At 38.7% G+C, this 15971-nt stretch overlaps 2 protein-coding genes across 2 annotated transcripts; one reads left to right on the forward strand and one right to left on the reverse strand.

Moving 5' to 3' along the window:
• Positions 1-677: 677 nt before the first annotated feature.
• natd1 (protein NATD1) lies at positions 678-5266 on the reverse strand. The gene is made up of 3 exons (XM_077619985.1): positions 5029-5266; positions 3437-3555; positions 678-3312 (listed from the first exon to the last, which is right to left on the reverse strand). The coding sequence occupies exons 1-3, from the start codon at positions 5234-5236 to the stop codon at positions 3196-3198; spliced, it is 444 nt and encodes a 147-aa protein (XP_077476111.1). The 5' UTR covers positions 5237-5266; the 3' UTR covers positions 678-3195.
• Positions 5267-7030: 1764 nt separating this feature from the next.
• On the forward strand, positions 7031-15962 carry LOC144088234 (uncharacterized). The gene is made up of 11 exons (XM_077618557.1): positions 7031-7222; positions 7402-7462; positions 8862-9183; positions 9780-9879; positions 10202-10337; positions 11290-11351; positions 11583-11659; positions 11841-11932; positions 12367-12465; positions 12546-15116; positions 15831-15962. The coding sequence occupies exons 1-11, from the start codon at positions 7203-7205 to the stop codon at positions 15960-15962; spliced, it is 3672 nt and encodes a 1223-aa protein (XP_077474683.1). The 5' UTR covers positions 7031-7202.
• The last annotated feature ends 9 nt before the right edge of the window (positions 15963-15971 follow it).

The following is a 15971-nucleotide window of genomic DNA, read 5'->3' on the forward strand; positions in this document are numbered from 1 at the left end:
GAGACAACACCGTACATCCGAACAAAAAAAATGCAAATGTATGGCTCTAGGATGTTATTTGGGCCCAATTTTTTTAAAGCGATTTTTCTAACTGGGAGTCGCATTTTCAAAGGTCAAAAAGTGTAACTTCCACTCCATTCCTGCAGTTTCATCTGTCATCAATCTAATTGCATGTTTTACCAAAACAGTAAACCATACAAATTTTGAATCAAAAACAGAAACATATCATTGCTTTTGTCAATGGCATTTCAAAAATACTGTTACAAAACAATACAAATGTTCAATGGTTGCATAGATTTGAGATTACATTTAAAGTATTTGAGATGGATTCATTTTCCACACTGTTTATCCTAACAAGGGTTGTGGGGGGTGCTGGAGTCTATCCCAGCCCACTGTGGGGCACCCTGGATTGGCCAATCACAGGGAAGAAGAAGACAGTCAACCATTCACACAATTTAGAGTGTCCATCCAGCCTACCATGCCTGTTTTTGGGATGTAGGAGGAAAGCGGAGTACCCAGAGAAAAACCACGCGGGCCCAGGGAGAACATACAAACTCCACACAGGTGGACCGACCCGGATTCAAACCCAGGACACCCGACACGCAATATAATAAATGTAAATATTCCATATAATGTGCAAATTACATTGCTAAATCTCTTAAATGAATACAAATACATTATTCATGGCTGTTTTTTTATTACTTTCTTCAGACAATAAAATGACCATAAAGCCGAACACATTTTTTTTCCGCACAGTCACGTGAACGTATGGCAAAGTTAGGTCATTCTGCTCTCAAGAAAATGAACGGCAACATTTGAACAAGAAATGAAATATTGCTTATTCATGAGTGACTGCCACCTAAACTAGTAGATTTCACAATTTAAGCATTCAGTCAGCCCTGGATGTGAATGTATTTCTGCTGAAGCGTAAATATTTTCCTGAGGTGTGTTCACCTAGATTGTCGACAGCAAAGGGAGGCAAACCCCAGTGAAATGTTTGAAGGGAAATTTATAAAAACAATTCTTTCAATCATAGTGAACTCCACAAGTAGGATTCTTTGCGGTGCCGAAAAAAAGAAAATCACAAAACAATAGGAACGTAGTGAGTCAACTTCAGCCATCCAATTCCAAGTTCTAGAATAAACAAAGGATGTGGCTAAACTTGAATAGAAATGCCCTGAATGCAGCTGTGCGCTTTTCCAAATGCTGGTTTGTTTTTGTTTTTTTTGCACATTTCACAGTGAAAGGGTATACATCAGATGAGTGTCATAAATAACAGAGAAGGGGGACTTGTTTTGTGTAGCTTTATCCATAACTTTTCCATATTAAACCCTTAATGCCTGAATTTACATTTAATATAGATATTAAAAAATCATTGGAGGATTACTGTTGTACTTGTAACTATCCATTCATTCATTTTCTGAACCGCTTTATCCTCACTAGGGTCGCGGGGGTGCTGGAGCCTATCCCAGCTGACTTCGGGCCAAAGGCAGGGGACACCCTAAATTGGTGGTCAGCCAATCGCAGGGCACAAGGAGAAAAACAACATTCCACACTCACACTCATACCTAGGGGCAATTTAAAGTGTCCAGTCAACCTACCATGCATGTTTTTTTGGAATGTGGGAGGAAACCGGAGTACCCAGAGAAAACCCATGCAGGCCCCGAGAGAACATGCAAACTCCACACATGTGGACTGACCTGGATTTGAACCCAGGACCCCAGAGCTGTGAGGCTGACATACTAACAACTCAAGCTACTTGTAACTAAGTATGTATATTACATTTAAAAAAAGAAATGAAAAGAAAATTAAAATGTTCACTCGTGAAAACGTAACTAAATTAAAATAAGGAATTTATTAAATAATTCCTGTTTATTCAGGAAAATTACTTTGTATCTATAATATATCTTACATATTTATTTATTGTAGGAAGTCCACATTCTTAGCATTATCTTTAATATCATTTTTTATATTTAATATTTTCAAGGAATTCCTCCAATAATTTTTTTATTCGTTCATTCAGTCCTGCAATTTGTAATAAGAAATGGTGTTCTATTGCTACAAATACTAAAGATTAAAAAAAGTTTTCTGCTTTTTTTCCATTCTTATAAGCATTTAACATCATAAACAATATTGTTTATAAACCTTTGGTAATAAATGAGGTAGTAAATGTAAATTCAGGCATCAAGGCAATAACAAACAAACAAAAATAGAGGTTCATCTATAACAAGCTATAACTGTATGACCCCTGTAATAAAGTGGTTATGCTCCTGCAAAGACGAGATCACTTCCATCTGACAGTGGAGGGAAAAAACAAGTTTGGGGTAAATACCCACACATTTTCCCCAAAATTTAAGCGTGCCCAAAATACATCAAAATACTGCATTTGAAATTGAATTTGAGAAACGAGTTAGTGAAACACACCGTATTAGTGTAAGTTGTATATTATTCTGAAGCTAAAATGCATTAAGCATAGATTTATGTAACTCTTTTAGTTAAAGGCTGTCTTGCCTTACATTAAATATTTGACCTGCTACCCATTTTCACTTTTAGTAGTGTTGCACCGATACTTTCGTCATCGGTATCAAGGAGAATTTCAAAACAACGAGGCAATGCGGCGAAAAATGTACTCTCCAAGATCTAGTTTCCGTCCATTTTTTGTAATATAGTAACGCGATATACGTAAACGTAATATCATATAGACAGGCATCAAAATTGGAGACTAGTATCGGTGCATCACTCAATTTCTTACATCGTAATTTACAACTGGAGTGAAAAAAGCTGCGCCCCGAAAACGTGTCGTTAAAAGGGACGATAACTGAAAACAACACATTGAAAAGATGAATTCAGTCCAACCACCGTGAAAACAAAGGTGCAAAGACCTTCGAAGATCTTTCTTCTATCTGTGAGCAAATAAAACATGTCTCCCATGTCATTTATTACCCACAGGTGAGGATCCATTCGACAGAGACATTGGACTCACGTCAGCTGACTGGGGTCCCGTTTCTGCTGAATGGGCTTCCCCTTGCTGTGGATATACTTGACAGAGTCAAGTCAACATTAAAGTTTCTTGCAGGGAGATTAGCTGGCTCCTGCAACAATGCCCCGAAGGTCCTTTGTTGAATTATAAATCCAAAGCATACCTCACTTCTGGGAGTCTCTCTCTCTCTCTCCTAATTTTGGGACTGTGTGGGGTCATTGATAAATATGTTCAAAGTAGTGAGGTTGCGGATTCTCTTTGACGTATTTCTGAATGTACCAACAGGTCAGGTGAGCTTTCAGGTCTTCCTCCACCACAAAGTCCATGGCTGCCTGTTGTCACAAATGTATAATTGTATTTCTCTTTGAATATTCCTGTTATGATGTGTTGACAGATTGTGTACTCAGGAGAAATCAGGTTGGCGATTTGATACATCACGAATTTGGTGGACTTTACCTTGGCCAGGTGTTTGGCAATTCCCCGCCCTCGGTAAGCATCTGGAACTTCAGTATGTTGCAAATCCACTGTCTTCTTCCCAACGTATTCATACAGAAGTACTGCACGGTCGTGAGAGCCTAAGGACAATTAATTTCGGCAATCATTGAATATAGCCCACAAAATAATCTAAAATACAGCCGATATTCTGTTGGATTTTGCTACATTAACACTAGAGGGAGGAACAGTAATCCTTCGAATATTGCAGTTAATGTAGACCAAACATGGCCGCGACAATTGAAAATTTACGAAGTAGGGTCACCCCTATTATAACTACCTAGTTTTTTTTTGCGTCAGTGCTGAGTCCTAGTAGCAAGAGTGGCTTCCGCTTATGAGTTTCAGCGTGGATTTTCATTTTTATGAATTACAAAATAAATAATAATGATTAATAGATGAAAAGAATCGCAAAGAAGTGAATTTGTGATCATCGAGGGAAGACTGTACTGAGAATATATTTATCCTGGAGAAATATCAGTGTCCTGTGGTCAAGATTATCTAAAATATGATATAATAGGATGTAACAAATATTTTTTAAAAAGAAATAAACATACATAAATCAGCCTGAAAGAGTGATTCTGCATATTTAACCTCAGTCTCAGTCTGCAGAAGGTCCCCACCTTGTGGACTTCCCGTGTGTGGCTCCAATTTTTTTTACCTAGGTCTACAATGTCTTCTGTGTCTGTCTTGCTACTGCAACCAATGAAATTTCCCAAATACGAGATGAAATAAAATTCTAATCTAATCAAATAAAGAAATATTAGATCAGATGAATGTGGTGTGTATTTTTATCAAACTGAATACTAAGGGGAAAATGTCACTTAACGAGAATTTTGGGAAATCGCAATACATTATATACTAATAAGGACATTCGATCATTTGTCCCTTCCAGTCAAATGAATTGGACAACCATTGTTGTCAATGGTAGGCAATGAGTTAAGAAAGGCAGTCATTTGTTTGCAAGAATGTTTAAAAAACAAAGTGTTTTGTTATTATTTACATTACTATGGCACTTTAATATATTGCTTGTCTGTGAAAAAGGCACCACATTATGCCAGATGGTAGACGACAATGCAAAATATAAACATTGTGTAGTTTTCCATTTAATTGATTTGTTTTACTCTTAATAGTTGTATTATAAATGGAGTTCCTGACTCGCCGAGTATATCGTGTATATCGCAAATAATATCGGAAGGTATCCAGAGGTTCCCACCCCTACTTTATTTAGACTGTAGGTTGACACTAGAGACGATATCAGAAATCACGGATTATTTATTTATTGATCGTACTGGCACTATTTAAAACCGTAATATGTAATTATTCCATTATGTTAAACCGGAAAAAAAGTGGATTAGTAGGTTCTCGAGTTTTTCTGCAAACGATTTGTATTCTATTTCTTTTTCCATGGGTATAAAACTAATGCATTTTCCATACTTAGACAACAAGTCATGGATGGATTTGTGAAGATTTAGGGTTCTTGCAGTAAATGAAGCTAACTTACCAATAAGCAATGAGCTAACATTAGCCGAAAGCTAGCACCACCACCTTCAACATACCGTTTAGTCTTATGACAAATTGTCGACGCTTTTTGTCGTGTTCCACCTGGATTTGTGGGTTGTTGGCGTCGAAGACATTTGCTTGTGCAGTGTGAGCCATGACTGTGAGCTTTAAAAAACACGACGACGATGATATGATGTGAAGAAAACTGCACAGCGGTGCCGAGCAGAAATGGCTACAGAGTACATCCGAAGCAAAACACCTCATGCAACGAAATCAGCTGGAGGGTCACGTGACTCTCTAGGCCAATCAACGCCCCAGATGATGACGTCTTGTTCGCTGTATCGCTTGTTTTTATACTGTTACCACAAAACACAAAGGGGAGAGCGGGGTTGGTTGTCACATTTGTCACACTTTCACAAATATCTTTAAAAAAACAGACATCAGTCAATTATTACCGAAGAGCTCAATATATTATCTTAGATTTGACATCCTTTTCGTTTTTTAAATCTTTTTTCCAGCCATTAGATTAGATTAGATTAGATAACTTTATTCATGCCGTATTCGGGAAATTTCATTGTCACAGTAGCAAGAGGGTGAGAATACAGACACAGGAAAATAGATTTTAGACAACAATAAATAAGTTAATAAATAAATACATAAATATATATATGTATATAAAATACATCAAAATACTGCATTTGAAATTGAATTTGAGATATTGAATTATATATATATAGATATATATAATATATCTATATATATATATATATATATATATATATATATATATATATATATATATATATTTATATATATATATATATATATATATCTATATATATATATATATATATATATATATATATATATATATATATAATAAATATATATATAAATAAATAGATATCACAATAAAACCCACATCCATAACTCTTGGATTTTTGACCAATCAAAGACCACCTGACACTTTCTGACAATCATTTCCATTTTGGGGTTGGTTGTCACTGATGAGTTTCAGAATTAGATTTAAATCCTGGATGTCAAAATAAAATCATTATATAAATATTTGAAAGATAATTAACTCTTTCACTGCCATTGACAGAGAAGGACATCAAACCGATAAAGTGATCATGTTTTACTGCAATTGACGGGAATACATGTCCATTTAAGTCTGACTGGGTGGCTGGCAGCGATTGGACGATTAGCTCTATCGTCGTCAATGTCAGTCAATGATTCAAAATACATATCAAAATACTAATATGGTAAAAAAAGGAGGGCTCAAATCCAGGTCGGTCCACCTGTGTGAAGTTTGCATGTTCTCCCTGGGCTTGCGTGGGTTTTCTCCGGGTACTCCGGTTTTCTCCCACATTCCAAAAACATACACGGTAGGCTGATTGGACACTCTAAATTGCCCCTAGGTATGAATGTCAGCGTGAATGGTTGTTTGTCTCCTTGTTCCCTCCGATTGGCTGGCCACCAATTCGAAGGCAGCTGGGCTAGGCTCCAGCACCCCCGTGACCCTAAAGAGGATAAAGCGGTTCAGAAAATGAATGAATGAACATGCAACATTGCAAAACAAATAAAGAAAAGAACACATTAACAATATTGCATATTATCAACATAGTGTTTTTAATCATAACCAGAATAACCCAATAACAAATAAAATAGCTAGTAAAGAACCTTAAACACTTTATCTTCAATATTTTGATGTTTGGCTACTAGTAATTCATTTGAAAGGTTAAAATGGTATGACAATTTTAATAATTAGGGGAGGTTCATGTGACAACTATCCACATCCAAATTGGAAGAACTAGATTTAGGCAGCAGACCAATATTAAAAAAAATCAGATGAGGACAAGAACTATAGAAAATGAATGTATGAAAACCCTTTTAATTGACAGTTTCAGACTTTTTGGGACATTTGGAGCATTTCAAAGAAGTGGCAGTAATCCTGTTAATCTTTTAACCCTGTTCCTTCAAAACTAATGGAGTTTGTCAACTCGAACACGGATTACGCATGTGTAACACTGTTCTTCATTACTGTTTGTGATTTGTTCACTCATTTTGTGAGCGGTAACACATCTTTTTTTCTGGTTGGATTAATACTTAATTTAGCCTGACGCCATGCTTGTAAAAATAAAACATTTATTTTAGGCTTCCAGAATTTTTTCACTCTGATGAAAATAGTTGTCTTTCCACTTTATTCCACACTTTCTTCACGTTGGTGAAAATGATGTCAAAGGCTCCAAGGTAAGAAGAAATATGGCATCACATTTTTTTTCTTCTTAATAGTATATACATAGAGTTTACTATATTTAAACGGGAAAAAAAGCAATTATGATTGAGTTTTGTTCACATTGTTTTTCCTTAGCTATTTATTAAAAGGGTGACAACTTTGACTATTTTTCCTGACTTTGTGTGAATATAAGGTGGCCTGAGGTCCTGGTTAACACTAAAATTCCTAAAGCTACAGCAAAAAAAGGAGGAAAGGTAAGTTATTCTGCTATGTTTTATTGTAAGACTTTAAATTAACTATTGATTCTAACTGTAATTAACTATATACTATGCTACACTAGTATAATACACATAGCAGCTCTGTAGTCAGACTTAAGAAATCATCACTCTTAAACATTACAAAGCTATGAACTCAATTTAAACTTAGAATTAAGACTTTTTTTTGTAGGTCAGGTGGACCAGACCTGATTACCGCAGTAATTGAGAGTCTGCAGGCAGGCAGTTGATAGACTGACTATAGCTTTTCAGAGTCAATGTGTGTGTGTGTGTGTGTGTGTGTGTGTTTGGGTGTTGCGGAGTCAGTCAGATGGCATTTAAGCAAATTAAGAGATCCTGTTGGGATTTAGCAGTTTGCAATGTTGGTTACTGGATTGAACCAGTCAAAGAATCTAAATTGGAATGCACAATCTCTGAAATTTTTATAAATTAATCTTCAAAACAACAACAAAGACGCAATCTCAATGGAATTTTAAGTCAGTACTGGATGGTTGTTTCTTGGTACTATTAGCAAAATGTGGTATGTCTGGTGGACTTTTTTATTCAGGGATTTTGAAATTATAGGCGTCAGTTAAATCTGAGTTAGATTTTCTAACCCAATTTGTTTTCAGTAGCTAAGTTCGAACTGAATTTTTCTTGCATTGTCACAATTCAGCTGGAAAAAACAGCAAAAGTTGGTGTGTCTGAAGGACTTTTCTATGACTTTTAAATTACAGTTGTCAGTTAAGGCTGAATTAGAATTTCTAACCCAATTTTCAGCATCGAAGTTTAAAATGATTTTTTTGTGTCAAAATTCAGCTGCAAAAACTAGCAAAATTTGGTTTGTCTGATTGACTTTTTTATTCAGTGACTTTAAAATTACAGGTGTCAGTTTTGTGTCAAAATTCAAAGCAAAAAATAGCAAAATTTGGTATGTCTGATTGATTTTTTTTTAATTCATTGAGTTATAATTACTGGCGTCAGTTAAATCTGAATTAGAAATTCTAACCCAATTTTCAGCATCCAAGTACGAACTGAGTTTTTTTTCAGTGACAAAATTAAAAAATATGTACTTTTTACAGTAATTTGAGGTCAAACTGTTGTGTATTATTTATAATTATACATAAAATACCATTCTTTTTTATTGTAGTGTGTTGTTAATTTCACAATAAAAATTTTCTAGTTTCCGTGTATATTTAAGCCTATAATTTTGGATACTATACCTGCCAGTATCTGACTGTAAATCCAATGAGTTTTATTATATTAGTGCAAAAGAGCCACAACTTTTTGGTTTTCAGTTATTGTATTCGTTGATTTTATGTCACTTTCCTTCATCAAAAAAATGAAACAAGGAATATTTGAGGTGTGTTTCTATTTTCTATCTCTGTCTCTTTCAAAGGAGACATCATCAATACCAGTTCACATATCTAGTCGAAGCAAACATGCTGACGGCATTGCAGAGAAAGCTACGCTAAATGGCGCTAGGAGGAACAGCATCAGCAACGGAGATGCTAAAGATGATGCCACTTTGAAAAGGATCAGCCACCAAAGTCGCGAGGGTCTTTGGGTTCCCAGGCTGTCGTCACGTTTATCCCGAACTGCTCCGAAGCTTTGTAGCAGTCGGAGCTTTTCGTCCCTACACACCTCTTCCCTCACTACGGCTCCATTTATGAGAAGCTGTCGCTCTCTTAACAGGCTTGACCAGAGATCTCCAAGGGAAGGTTTGTCTACAATCCTTATAAAGCGGGATTTATGGGTGTGTGTGTGTGTATGTTAAGATTCTCTCGCTACGTTTGCCCAAACCGTACTACGTAGAGAGTTGAAATTTTTTGAAACGGCTGTCAGATCCTAATAGACGAATGTTATTTCTTCACCTTCTCTATGTGTGTAAACTCAATCTTTTATTTGTTAAACACCCATTTTTCAAAAGAGAATTTCTTTAATAGCGCAACAATTGGTCACAAAACAACAGGGCAAACTGTATTTATCTGTTCTGATTTTGCGTGTTTGTTTATTTATTAAGTTTTGTCCATTATTTATCAGTACATTGATTACATTTGTTTAATATATCAAGACACAGCGCACCTGACATTCATTTGAATCTTTATTTAGCTTATCAGAAGACGCTCATACGGATATTTTCATGATGTAAAGATTTTATGTGTAAAATTGAGGACAAACAGAAAATTTCTTGGATAACACAACAGTTTGAAACCACAATTGGTTCAAAACAAGCAGGCGGGCCCGGCGAAGTCAGGCCCGCCTGCTTGTAATGAATAAAGGCACGCAACAAAAAAAAGGAATTTCTCTTCCACAGAATGTGATAAGGATGAAAATGCTCAAGTCAAGAGAGAAATATCTTCTGGGAGTAAAAAACTCTTTAGTAAGAAGTTGTCCAACTCTAAGGAGCCAGTCAGGTTAGTTGTTTTTAGTCAATTTATGTTTTGCATTGAGTTCCATGTTGGGCGGCCCAGCGGCTGAGTGGTTAGCGTGTCGGCCTCACAGTGGGGAACCTGGGTTCAAATCCAGGTCGGTCCACTTGTGTGGAGTTTGCATGTTCTCCCTGGGCCTACGTGGGTTTTCTCCGGGTACTCCAGTTTCCTCCCACATTCCAAAAACATGCATGGTAGGCTGATTGGACACTCTAAATTGCCCCTAGGTATTAGTGTGAGCGTGAATGGTATTTTGTCTCCGTGTGCCCTGTGATTGGCTGAATTCATATTTTTTGCATCTCGGAAGGAGTAACAAAGGGTGGTGTCGTGGCGATAATGATGAAAGGAAGGCGATGAGCAGCTCCCCCGAGACCCTTGAATCGTCCTCCTCTGAGGTTTCCAGTACTGCACGTCATCAACATGGTGACAAAGTTAGGAACAAGGTAACCTTCACCTCAATATGTTAATAAAAGTACTGTAATATACTTACGTAATATAAATGGCTGTCCGGTGGAGCAGTTCTGATTTCGAGGGTTCATTTATTGGTGGGTTTTGACCGGTGTGGAGTTTGCATGTTCTCTCTAGGCCTGCGTCGATTTTCTCCGGTTATAGTCGGCAAGTTGAACACTCTAAATTGCCCTTAGTTGGATTGGATTGGATTGGATAACTTTATTCATCCCGTATTCGGGAAATTTCGTTGTTCCAGTGGCAAGAGGGTGAGGATGCAGGAATAGGAAAGGCATTTTAGACATAAATAGATAGGTAATAGATAGGTAATAAGTAGGTCAAGAAATAAATACATGAATAAATATATAATTAAATAAGCGTGTTGCTTAGGACATATATACATACATACATACACATAAATGTACATGCATGCATACGGTAGGTCTTAACACCCAGCCATTTTTTTGTTAAAGAGCCTGACAGCTGATGGGAGGAAGGATCTGCGGAAGCGCTCCTTCCTGCAATGAGGGTGCCGCAGTCTATTGCTAAAGGAGCTTCGGAGGGACTCCACAGACTCATGCAGGGGGTGGGAGGTGCTGTCCATGATGGACATCATCCTGCTCAGCACCCTCCGCTCTCCCACTTCCTTATGAGTCCTTATGAGCGTGCTATACAAATATATACATATAATAATACATACATACATATGTACAACAATACATACATAATACATATAATAAATAAAATGAATAAAAGAAATTGAAATTTCTGGTCTATTTTTTGTGGGTCACCCGGTTTTGTGCATTTACCGTGAAAACGTTCATTTATTCATGACATTTTTAAAACAATAAATTAGTAAGTAAATATGAAATTAGCTTTATGTGTTAGTAATAACTACTGTGTCTAATAAGTACAAGTATATAAATACTGGTTTTCATCTTTCTATAGGATAAAGATGGAGGGTTCCCACAGGCGACGACTACGAAAAATGTGATGCCAGAACTTGTAAGGTATAAATAAATTTGCACCACTAAAATGCCCAATTCCTCCTCGTTTTCCATCAAAAACCCTTTTGCAAATGTTCCTCGCAGCTCCCAATCGAAACTAAACAGTGGGGATGATTCCAAAGTGGACACATGTCGAGAAGTTGCTGAAGACTGCGAGAAATCAAACAAAGTGATCAAACTGCAGCAAAAGATGGAAGAAACACCTGCTGACGTGAGCTCTGTATCATCCCCCAGTCTGTCGCCCACCTCCTCACCCTGGACTGATTCTTCATCTCCTCCCAATCCGACACAGCAGGTGGACGAAGGCAAAGGTATTCAAACATTGACGTCAACGATCTTTTTGGAAATGTAGTCCGTATTTTCTCTTACGATTTGTATTCATTTCAATTGCAATTTTTTATAATATGGAAGTGGCGGACTTGTTTTTATGTCCGATTTTTTTGTTATTTGACTACTTCTGATTTTGTGTAATTGTTTGTATGACTTTTCAAGGAGAAGATTCACCATATTCGCCATCACGTGCGATGCAGTCAAATGAGGATAGTTCTGATCAAGAACGTCATCCTTGTGATTCTTTCAAAGAGGTTAGACAGCTGAGTATACGAGTGGGTTTTTAAGGGGACACTACACAAAGAGCATGGAGAATGACAACATTAACTCATTTTTTTCATGTACAATTCATTAAAAGGTCACAAAATATGCAATGGTGAGAATTTAGTCAATTTACTGATGTCAACTGGTGGCATTTTGGAGCTAATAAAATTAATGAGATGTGTTCAGAAGTTTAAGAACATCTGTCACTTATAGATTTTAACAATTAATAGCATTTCAGTTCATTTCGATGGGTAAAACTAATTTTATGTAGCAGTACATTTAGTAACAAAACACACAAAACAAACTTCAATCATATAAGTTCGATTTTATTCATCTTTTTATTGATTTATTTACTTGCTTATTTATTTATTTATTCATTCTTTCATTCATTCATTCATTTATTTGTCCTTCTTTCCATCTACAGTTGGAGCAAACCCAAACGGAATTATCTCGGCTTCAACAGTTAAACAGAAAACTCCAAGATGAACTCCAACAAGAGAGGGAGAGTCATTTAAGTGAAAAGGTTCTCCATCAATCAACTTCACAGTTACGTTCATTACATTCAACATTTTCTAACGCATTTTTCTTTTCTAATTATTATAGAATGACCTTCTGTTGAGTTCTAACCCGACATCGGAGCCCCTTTCGACACTGCGCCGCCTCCAAAAGATGAACCGGGAGCTTCGCGTGGAACTGGAAACCCAAAAGAGGACACACGAGGAAGCCCGGGAAAACGAGTTACGTCAGAGAGTGGACCTGTTAGCTCAACAGGCGCAAATGCTCGTGACGGGGGACGCCACCGCGCTTGCTCAGGCGCATCTGGAGCAAGAACGCAAATGGTTCCACGAGCAGCGAGTGGAATGGGAACGCTCCTCCGCCTCCTTGAAGACCCAACTGAACGCGGGCGAAGAAAAATGGAGGGAGTCGGAGCTGCGCCTACTGCAAACGCGGGAGGAATCGAATGCCAAGAAGGAGGAAGTCCAGGTTCTAAGAAACGCTCTCCAGGAGGCTTCCGCGCAACTCTGCGCAAACGAGGATGCGCAAGCTCAAAAAGAAGTTCTCCTACAGAAGCACTTGGCGCTCCTTCAAGCCAGTCAGGACCGAGAGCGAAAAAGTTTGTCGGCCGGCTTGGCGCGGTCCGAACAACGCTCGCGGGAACTTCGCCAGAGATTGGATCGAGCCGAGCAGCAAGTGGAGAGCTTCGATACGCTACGCATGTGGAGCAGGGATTGTGAAGAGACTCAAAAACAACTCCGGGAGGACCTGGCTTCGTCGACAGCCGCTGTCCAAGAGCACCGAGATGAAAAAGAACGTCTCGAGCGACGATGTCAAAAACTGCAGGAGCAATTGAGCGAGACGCAAGAAGAAATCCGCAAGCTGCGAACTGGCTTGAAAACCGAACAGACCCGCTACCAGGAACTCAAAGAGTCACATGAGACAATTTCAGAGGAACTACTGGAGGTTCTGGAGAAGACACAGCAAACGGAGGACGAAAATCAGCAAACACGGGATGGCTTCCAGAGGCTCCTCCACACCAAAGAACAAGAACTGAATGAGGTTTTGCTCAAGATGGAAGTCTTGGGAAACAGCCTGGAGGAGACAGAAGCTCGACTCAACGAGATGCTCCGACTTTGCACCTGCGCTTCTTCTTGCGGCGAGGAGGGGTCTTCGGGGGAAACGGCGGAGCCTCAGCTAACGATTGACAGAAGATCCGAGGACGTGTTCTCAGGCAGCCCGACTGACGAGAACAGCAATCATCACGCCCGAATCCGATCTCATTCGCTCGGTCCGTCTCATCAATACATCGTCAGTTCAGGAGACGACCCGGAACGGTTCACGTCCGCCATTCAGTTACTTGAAACCAAGCTGTTCGTAACCGAGGAGAAACTGAGGGAGATTACAGAACGATTGGAGGAACATCAGGATTTCTCAAGTGGAGCTCCGCCTCCTCATCTGTTGCTCCAAAGTCAAGCGGAACGGGCTCGGGAGACGGAAAACTTTTGCCAGCTTCTGGTTGGTCGATTTCAGCTCGCGCAGAACATGGTACGAAGCTGTCGAGAGAAACTGCAAACTAGTACGGCGATTGAGTTGACCGACTTTGAGAGGAGACTATCAGCTGTTGAGACGTGTCTTCAGCAAGGACAGAATGACGCAGAGAAGCAAAAACACGCCTACCAAATGGAGGACGCCATCCTCAGCCATGCATTGAGTGCTTCTGAAAATGGGGGTCTCGCTTCCGTGGCACATTCAGAAGACAATTTAAGCGTTGGGGAATATATAATGCGAGAATTCATCGTCGTTGAAAAAATGTTGGCAGCCTTACAGAGTCCAAATCAGCAACTTGCATCTTTTATGCCAAAAGAAGATGGTACAAATATAGTTAACACATACAAAGATGTCATCTCTCAAATACTGAGCTTAAAAAAGACCCCATTAGAGGGCTTCCAAGACCACGAACTGATCGTTAGAGCCTGTAGTGAAGCGGAGCTTATTTATGCTACTTTTAAAATCCAGGAGAAAGTCGACAAAAGTCAAGGCCTGGTAGACGTCGGCCTTACGGATTTCACGTCGCAAACCGAGAGAGAGAACGAAGAGAGTCTTCAAAGCGAGGAAAGACCACCCTGGTTAGAAGGACTTATTACCAGACTGCAAAGAAGAGCTCAATTCGTATGTCAGCTCAGTCAGGAGGTGATTTGCGTGGAGGAAATCTATGAAACAGCCTCTGTAGGAGATCTCAAATGGATGCAGGAACGAGCAAAACTGGTTTATTTGTCAGACAGGCTCTACTTGGATTTGGAACGAGAGCAGCGGCGAAACGTAACGCTACGGGAGAAACTTGGGGATTGGCGCAAACAGCAGGATGCCTCGTTAAAGGACGAACGGGACGTTTTTAATCGCACCTCATGTGGACTCGAGGAGGACAACGTAGACTTCAGTGCAGACCGGCTACTTCCTGAAAAGAAAGAGAGAATTGAGCATTGTCATAAAGAAAGAACGCAAAAACTAGAGGCGGAGAAACTAAAGGCAATTGAGTTACGGAATAAGAATCTTCAAGATTCGTCAATTCCGGACAATCAAAAATGCCTTGAGAACTCTCAGCTACGACGAGAACTGCACTTTGAGAGAAAATCCTTCAGGAACCGAAGAGAAAACCAACAGAGCAAACCGGAGCAGGTCTATACTAATTTATTTCATTAAGTGTTTGGCAGATATGCGTAATAATCCAAATATAATTACCGTAAAACCTCTATTTCAACGGCATGCCGCTCTATTTTTCAAACTTTCCCCAGTAGTGGCGTTCAATTAGAGGTGCCGTTCAATTAGAGGTGCCGTTCAATTAGAGGTGCCGTTCAATTAGAGGTGCCGTTCAATTAGAGGGTGCCGTTCTATTTTTCAATTCTTCCACCAAGGTGCTGTTCAATTATAGGTTGCCGTTCAATTAGAGGGTGCCGTTCAATTAGAGGGTGCCGTTCAATTAGAGGGTGCCGTTCAATTTTTTTCAATATTTCCACCAAGGTGCCGTTCAATTATAGGTTGCTGTTCAATTAGAGGGTGCCTTTCAATTAGAGGTTGCCGTTCAATATAGGTTGCCGTTCAATTAGAGGGTGCCGTTAATTTTTTTTCAATTTTTCCACCAAGGTGCCGTTCTATTAGAGGGTGCCGTTAATTTTTTTTCAATTTTCCCACCAAGGTGCCGTTCTATTTTTCAATTCTTCCCTCAAAGTGTCGTTTTATTAGAGGTGACGTTCAAATAGAGGTTTTATGGTAATTAAAATGAATCATTGGTAAATAATACTGATAAGAAGATCATTATTTATGTCAAGCATTTGTTCTGTTTTCTTCTTTTTAACATGCGGCGATTTGTCTGTTTTTGTTGTTGTCTCAAAGTCAAGTCTGCAAACATTTGAGGCTGACATAAACTTGCTAAGACAAGAAGTGTTTTCTCTAAGGGAGGAATTGAAGGATACCCGAATGGTACGATTGTTTTTGCACACTATTAATGAAAAAACTGCAGTTTAAGGATAGAAA

The sequence above is a fragment of the Stigmatopora argus genome, chromosome 14, assembly GCF_051989625.1.
Source record: "Stigmatopora argus isolate UIUO_Sarg chromosome 14, RoL_Sarg_1.0, whole genome shotgun sequence".
Taxonomy (NCBI): Eukaryota; Metazoa; Chordata; class Actinopteri; order Syngnathiformes; family Syngnathidae; genus Stigmatopora; species Stigmatopora argus.

Coding starts and splice junctions, on each gene's coding strand:
- natd1 (XM_077619985.1), bottom strand. CDS start 5,236: ATGAGGTGTTTTGCTTCGGATGTACTCTGTAGCCATTTCTGCTCGGCA. Junction 3,556..5,028: donor ATTTGTCATAAGACTAAACG/GTATGTTGAAGG, acceptor AATTGTCCTTAG/GCTCTCACGACCGTGCAGTA. Junction 3,313..3,436: donor TTGCCAAACACCTGGCCAAG/GTAAAGTCCACC, acceptor TTGTGACAACAG/GCAGCCATGGACTTTGTGGT.
- LOC144088234 (XM_077618557.1), top strand. CDS start 7,203: ATGATGTCAAAGGCTCCAAG. Junction 7,223..7,401: donor ATGATGTCAAAGGCTCCAAG/GTAAGAAGAAAT, acceptor TGTGAATATAAG/GTGGCCTGAGGTCCTGGTTA. Junction 7,463..8,861: donor CAGCAAAAAAAGGAGGAAAG/GTAAGTTATTCT, acceptor TCTCTTTCAAAG/GAGACATCATCAATACCAGT.